Source organism: Apaloderma vittatum, unplaced genomic scaffold, assembly GCF_000703405.1.
Source record: "Apaloderma vittatum isolate BGI_N311 unplaced genomic scaffold, ASM70340v1 scaffold40112, whole genome shotgun sequence".
NCBI lineage: Eukaryota > Metazoa > Chordata > Aves > Trogoniformes > Trogonidae > Apaloderma > Apaloderma vittatum.
In genome coordinates this window covers 242-7,625 of record NW_009704776.1, presented here as the reverse complement: position 1 = coordinate 7,625, position 7,384 = coordinate 242, and the positions used below count along the sequence as shown (strand labels likewise).

Genomic DNA, 7,384 nt, shown 5'->3' with positions numbered 1-7,384 from the left:
AGGTGGAGGAAAGCGAGGAAGAAGAGTCCTCCGAGTTAGAAGAGAGCAGCGGAGAAGAGGTGATCGATTGGTCTGCAAGTGGGGTTGGAAGGGTGTGCCGTGTGACCCGAGTGTCATGGGGGTTAGAGGGGGGCACATAGTATGTGGCAGAAAATCAGCGTTAATAAATAATCGGTGTCTGCCAGTTAACTGTGGCTAAAGAATGAACTGGATTTCATGAGAGAAAAGCAACGTGGGAAAAAGTATCTTTGCTGCTAAATCTTTGGTTCCAAGCTTTGGAAGGACTGACAGGGTGTTAAAGCTGTCCTAGTACTGATGAGCAAGCTGGTGATTAATTATTCCAGTACAGTATCAGCAATAAGTGATTTATCACACACAAATAATTGCCAAGACTGAAAAACAAAGCTACTGAATGCTACTAGGACCAGGGCATTTGGAGACATTTTAATGTCCATAAGTAGTCTGTTAACAAAGCATGGGAAAGCTGATTTTGAGCTTTATTAATTCCACAGGACAGGCAGTTATGGTCATTTAACAGAAATTAAGTCCTGTCAGAAGGATATGCTTTAGATTGCAGTTGCTATATATTTATATGTGTATTTCAGATCATTCCTCCAAAGAAACAACAAAAAGTAGCAGTTACACCAGCCAAGAAGGCTGCTACTCCTGCGAAGAAGGCTGCTACTCCTGCGAAAAAGGCTGTTACACCCGCCAAGAAGGCTGTGGCTACTCCAGCTAAAAAGGCTGTTGCTCCATCACCTAAAAAGGCTGTTGTTGTCACCAAAGGAGCAAAAAATGGAAAGAATGCCAAGAAAGAAGAGAGCGAGGAGGAAGATGAAGATGACGATGAAGACGAAGATGAAGAGGAGGAAGAGGAAGAAGATTCTGGTAAGTTACTTTTGGAATATGTGTTTATCCTTGTAAAAGTAATAAGGCTTACAATAAAACTTGTATAAGACTAAAGCTCATCCATTTAGGTTGCTGAATTTGAGTATCTTTGGAATTGAAAGTTCATTGTGATTTAATACATGTGAGAGGAGGGTTTGTTGATAAAAAGCAGGTGAGGAAGGCAAGGTGGGAATTGGTAACGTTTGGAGGAGAACTTGGGCTGTAGCTGCATTACGTGCAGTGATGTGAAGCATCACCTGGTTCTTTCCTGAACTCTGCCAAAATCTTCTGAAAAAACTACTTGACTGGGGAGGTTTGAAGACTGGGTAGTGTGTGTAAACGCTTGCTGTTGTGCTCTTGGTGCAGATGAGGAAGAGGAGCCACCAATGCCTGTGAAGCCTGCAGCCAAAAAACCTGCAGCAGCACCAGCCAAAAAGCCTGCAGTCGCGATAGCAAAGCAGGAATCTGATGAAGAGGATGAGGATGACGAGGATGATGAGGACGAAGATGATGGTAAGTTAGAATACGTTAAACTAATAAAGGCTTAGAAGGAGCTGGAGTGGAGCAACTTCATGGATTAATGGGAGTGATACAGAGTGTGACTCTGTCCATTTAGTGCCCGGCGATTCTCACTGGCTCCTGGTGTCCCTCAGATGTGACAGCCTGGATGTTTGTGTCCCTGTTGCTAGTAAAATTCCATTTTAACCTTTTGGAGAACAGTTATTGTTTTTCATTGCAGTATAACTTGAGGGATAAGGAGTGTTTAGAAAAACAAATGTATTAAACTCCTTTCCTGAGAACGTACCAGTTGGAGACATGAAAAACATTGGTTTACTTCACAAGATTTTCCTTTCATAGTCTCAAAAGGGGCATAATCTCGAATGTGTCTAGAATGTTGTGCTCAACTTGTTTCAGAGTCTGAAGATGAAGCCATGGACACAACCCCTGTTCAGGTGAAGAAACCCACTCCAGCAAAGGCCACACCAATGAAAGCCAAGGCAGAATCTGAAGATGAGGAAGATGAAGAGGAGGAGGATGAAGATGACGAAGATGAAGAGGAGGATGATGAAGAGGATGCCGAGGAGGAAAGTGAGGATGAAAGTGAGTGGTTTTGGGACTATAACTCTAACAGGAAAGATGCCCGAGCAACACTTTTGTCTTGTCATGGCCATGTGGGCTGAGGAGCAGTTGCTGTAGTGGCAAGAGAAGATCTTGTGTGTGACGGGTGTAAAGGTTAATGCTCCTGCCTTGATCCAGTATAGGAAAAGTTGCTTCGCACTTCTATTTTAGTGGTCGTGTTTGTTCTCTATTGCAGAACCTGTCAAGGAAGCACCTGGAAAAAGGAAAAAAGAAATGGCCAATAAAAGTGCACCAGAGGCCAAGAAAAAGAAAATGGATGGTATGTGTTTTGGGGTTGTCAAACGGTGTTCGTTTGATGGGCTTTTACCCGAGACGTGTACCTGTGAAGGGAGACGGTGTGGAGCAGCACAAATGATGATTATAGGGGACTTAATACTGAAGTGTGATGTCACTTTTGAGCAGAAACTGATGTGCTAAAGCTATCTGGAGTCTGGCTTCCAGTTCTTAAAAAAATAAAAATACCTTTTTGAAAAAAAAAAAAAACAAAACCAACCCCAAAACCCAAACCAACAACTTTATATTTTCATTTAAAGGGCCCAATTCACCTTTCTCCGTTTTTGTGGGAAATTTGACCCCCAGCAAGGAGTTTGAAGAACTGAAGACTGGTCTCAAAGAATTCTTTGGGAAGAAGAATATTGAAGTTTTAGATGTCAGAATTGGCGCTTCCAAGTGAGTTGATTGGTAGAATTTTGCCATTCATTTCTTCTAATTGACGGTAATTTGTTTGGAGAGGTGTAACTGGTGATACTTGTTCCCATCAAGAGGCCAGGACGGTTGCCTGATAGCGTACGGAAGCTGGAAAGGGGATGTCACGCTTGCCTGGCTTATAGCTTTCTCAGAAATTGCCTTCCTAAAGGCAGAGCTGCCCCTTCAGTACAGAGCTGCGGTTCTCTCCTGTTCTGGTTATGTGGGCTGCTGAGCGCTTCATTTTATCAGCAGCCCAGTTTGACCAGTGAGGTTCTCTCTGGTGCTGGGTTTCTGTTTGTGTTCTCTGCTACTAGAGATGGAGCAGCTTAAATAATAAGGTTATTCTTCATTCAGGCGATTTGGCTACGTAGACTTTTCATCTGCCGAAGATATGGATAAAGCTCTCCAAATGAATGGGAAGAAGTTAATGGGTTTGGAAGTCAAACTGGAAAAAGCAAAGAGCAAGGAAACGATGAAAGAAAATAAGAAAGGTAGGACCCATAATGCTGAACTACTGTACATGATACAAGTTGTGAAAATCGAGTCTTGGAGCAGGCATGCAATGTTACTGATGGCTGATCTTTCTTGTTTGGGCTTTATATCATAAGCAGTTTTTCAAATACTAGCAACTTCAGACTGGAATATCTTGGAAATGTGATCCCAAGAAATATTATGGTTTTGGGGGTGCTGAGGAGGAAGTGTGGCTCTCTGAAGGTTTGGAGCCTGTTTTCTGAGCTTGAAGCCCTTTAAAGGTGTGTGCAATGGCTGCCTGATTAACTTTCTTAATTTTTCAGGTTCTGAAGATGTGAATGTAGTTTATTTTCTGCTCGATAAATTCACTGAGCCTCACTGAACTGGCAGTGTAGATGTGAAAGTAACTCTTCTCTCTTTGCAGAGAGAGATGCCAGAACGCTGTTCGTGAAGAATCTGCCCTACCGCTTAACTGAAGATGAAATGAGAGAGGTGTTTGAAAATGCGCAAGAAATCCGAATAGTGATGAACAAGGATGGAAACAGCAAAGGGTATGTAGCCAAGAGGAGTGTTGGATGTCTGCTGTTCCTCAGCCTCTTGGCATGTTTTGATAAGCTCACGTGTCCTTTAGCTATTCCTTAAAGAACCTGCTACATTAGGAGTACTGAAAATGCTAATTTTTAAGCATTTTTCCACATCCTTGGCCCCATCTTCATGAATGATCTTAGTCATTCCAGGAAGGAGGCATTTGCTTATGTTCTTTTCTGTGCTGTAGGATGGCCTATATTGAATTTAAAACAGAAGCTGAGGCAAACAAAGCTCTGGAGGAGAAGCAGGGCACAGAGGTTGATGGTCGTGCCATGGTCATTGACTTCACTGGTGAGAAGAGCCAGCAAGATCATCAGAAAGGTACTTTTCCAAACCAATAACTGCATGCAAATGGTATTTAGGATTTAATTGCACTTGTTTTAGAAGTTTGCTAGGGATAGAGCAGCTTGAAGCACTGCAGGAAAACTAAAATGTTGGGAAGGGATGTTTTGCCTGACTTGGGCTCTGCTGCATCCTGTATGTTTCATGTTTTGGACAACTAGTCTAGGTGACCAAAACAACATCACACTTGACATTGTGCCTCACCTCGAGGTGAGGAGGGGGCAACAACTGCTCTCACCCTAGAGAAGGTTTTGTGACAAAACGCAGAAGGAGCTCTCCTCCAAACTTGCATTTATTACAGCACTGGCTTTTCTCCATAGGAGGTGGAGAGAGGGAGTCAAAAACCCTGATTGTCAACAACCTCTCGTACGCTGCTTCAGAAGAGACACTCCAAGAACTGTTTAAGAAGGCTTCATCCATCAAGATGCCACAGACCAACCAGGGCAGGCCTAAAGGGTATGTCGTGCCTTTCTCCTGACTTGGTGTTGCAAATGACTTGCCTCCACAGGATTCCATGGGACCCCTTGTGCTCCCAGGCTGACCGAAATCTTCCTCTCCAAATAGGTATGCGTTTGTAGAATTTGCCACAACTGAGGATGCCAAAGAGGCACTGAATTCCTGTAACAACACAGAGATTGAAGGCAGAACAATCAGACTGGAATTCAGTTCACCAGCGTGGCAGAAAGGGAACACGAATGCAAGAGGAGGATTTAATCGTAAGTGTTCTGTATCTGATTATTTGACCTTGAGGCAGAGGCAGCAGGAGTGTACCATTCATGCAAACTTAGGGCTGCTTTTAAAAACAACAAAAAGGCATGTCTGTGGAGTGGAAGACTTGCATCGTGAGTGTGCTGGATATGATGACTGATTATCTGAAATGCTGATGAAACTGTTGTGGAAATCCTCTAGATAGTCAAGTGCTGATCCAGCAGTGTCTGTCCAGTTAGTATCTCTATTTATAAGATGCAAGCAGCTATTAAAAAAAATCTGCTGCAACAGTACCAGGTTGGCCGATGGAGATACTTTGATGTTGGGTTCTAACTGAAAAAGTTTTCAAGGACTTGTGCCCAAGCTGTTACTTCAAAACGAGCCTCATGAGCTGTTCTAGGAGCCAGTAGCGCAATGTGGATGTGACATTTAGAAACCAGTGCTTGCCTTGCTCAGGTTTAGTGATCTCTGAATGCATTCTCTTCCCACAGAGCAAAGCAAAACGTTGTTTGTCAGAGGCCTTTCTGAGGACACCACAGAGGAGACACTAAAAGAATCATTTGAAGGCTCTATAAGTGCTAGAATAGTCACAGACAGAGACACTGGCTCATCTAAAGGGTATGTTAAGCATCGCCTGGGATTAGTTCAGTTGCTACAAAGAAAGCTGTACTTTAACTGCTTTATACGTACAGCACAGGGCGTTTGCTCGTGGGGGTAAATCTTTTGAAGCTGGTAAATTGCATGGAACCAGAGAAGAAGCTTCCAGCTTTGGGTCTGTTTATAGGGGCCACGTGTGCTCAACTTCTCAATGAGCTCCTTCCTGCCAACAAATCCGTGGCAGCCTATGGATTCGCACGAGAAGGATATTAACTGTTCAGTACTGGCAGACTCACAGTGGGCATCCGTTTGTGACAAGCCACTGCTGTTCTACAAGTAAACTGGTCCCTGGGTGGTGGGGTGGAAGTGCAGGTGTTTGCTTCCGAAGGGATTGCTGTGGAGTACCTGTAGGGGGTGCTACAGCTTGTGGAGTCTCACTGTCTCTTAACTGTTGCCCCAGGTTTGGGTTTGTGGACTTCAGCTCTCCAGAAGATGCCAAAGCAGCTAAAGAAGCCATGGAGGATGGAGAGATAGACGGAAACAAAGTGATCCTCGATTTTGCCAAGCCGAAGGGTGAATTTCAACGTGGCGGTGGATTTGGTGGCCGTGGTGGCAGAGGAGGTGGCCGAGGAGGAAGAGGTGGATTTGGTGGCCGAGGTGGTGGCAGAGGATTCGGAGGTAAGAGGACTCAAATGCTGCTGCTCTGAAGGGGCCATGCTCAAAAATGAGGCCGAAATCATTCTTGGTATTATTGCGTGGTACTGCCACAGAGTGTTAGATGTGACTTTGTTATCTGTCCTGTGCCAGGATGAGTTTGGAAGGGCACTGATATCTGTGCAGGGATGCTTGTAACTCTGCTTCTTGTCATGATTTTCTTCCCAGGTAGGGGAGGTGGCTTCCGAGGAGGCAGAGGAGGAGGTGGAGATCATAAGCCACAAGGGAAGAAGATAAAGTTTGAATAAACTTCCCCTTTCCTTTCCCTTCTCCTGCTCTCTGAGACTATCTGAAAGGACTCCGGGGGTTTTTATTCTCTTTGATCTTGGCGGAGCCTTCGGAGGACATTCCAAGATGCAAAGCAGTACTGTGAGCCACTTGGAAGATACAATTTTCATTTCAAGGAAGAGAAGAGAGCAAGCCATTTTGGCTGCTTGCCTATTCAAACGAACTTTTTAAAAAATGAGTGATAGATGTGGGAGTTTTACCCCTTGTCTGTGAGTTGTCTTGAATTTATAATGTTTTACCCATGTACAAAAATATTTTTTTTTTCCTATAAACTTCTGTAGCATTTTTTTGCTGTAAAAATGCAGAATGTTTTATCATTTGTGCTTCAGCACCCTGTCTTGGACAGATTAAAGGACCTAAACTGGTTCGTGTTACTTCTGTGCAGCTTAAATGAAGCAAGGCTGTGAGAAACAGCTTGTCTTGAGCTTTCTCTCTCTTAAGGTCATTAATGTCACGGGTGCAGCTGCTGGTGTCAGCTTCTGCTCTAGCCTGCGTCAGTCCCAGCATGGTGTGTGCCGTGCTTGCAGGCAGGAGTGGGGAAAAGGAATGTGATGGATGAGGGTGAGCCATGTGCCCACTACCACACAATTATTTTTTAGTGAAGAGGTAAGTAAAGCAAATTTTTTTTTTTTTACTTTTTTTAAACAAATGAGTAAAGTGGATCAGCTCCATCCCACTCCTGCAAGCATTGCCTCTTGCCTCAGCTGTTAAGTGTGAAAAAACATTGAAATGTGGCGCTGGGTGAAGGAACAGCTTGGCCCAACACTCTTCCGAGGCTGGGTAAGGGTGCTGGCCTCTGCCGGAGCAGGGATGGCAGTGCAAGGTCCTGGCCTCTGGCTGGTGCCCTGCAGTGGCATCTGTCAGGGGACAACACTGCTCTTGAGTGACTGCAGCACCTGGGCGTGGGGACGCAGAATGGTGGCTCAGCCCCTGTTTAGGTGTAACTTGGGCAGTAATGGCT

The 7,384-nt window shown here is 44.5% G+C and overlaps 1 protein-coding gene across 1 annotated transcript; it reads left to right on the top strand.

Annotated features, from left to right (window-relative positions):
• Positions 1 to 5: 5 nt before the first annotated feature.
• On the top strand, positions 6 to 6,789 carry NCL (nucleolin; the record flags this gene model as incomplete). Its single annotated transcript, XM_009865160.1, has 14 exons — positions 6 to 59; positions 606 to 888; positions 1,255 to 1,401; positions 1,804 to 1,989; positions 2,204 to 2,287; positions 2,562 to 2,697; positions 3,070 to 3,206; positions 3,611 to 3,737; positions 3,962 to 4,095; positions 4,437 to 4,572; positions 4,681 to 4,832; positions 5,316 to 5,442; positions 5,882 to 6,099; positions 6,304 to 6,789. Coding segments are annotated over 14 exons (2,001 nt in total), but the record flags the coding sequence as incomplete, so codon positions are not given.
• Positions 6,790 to 7,384: the final 595 nt, after the last annotated feature.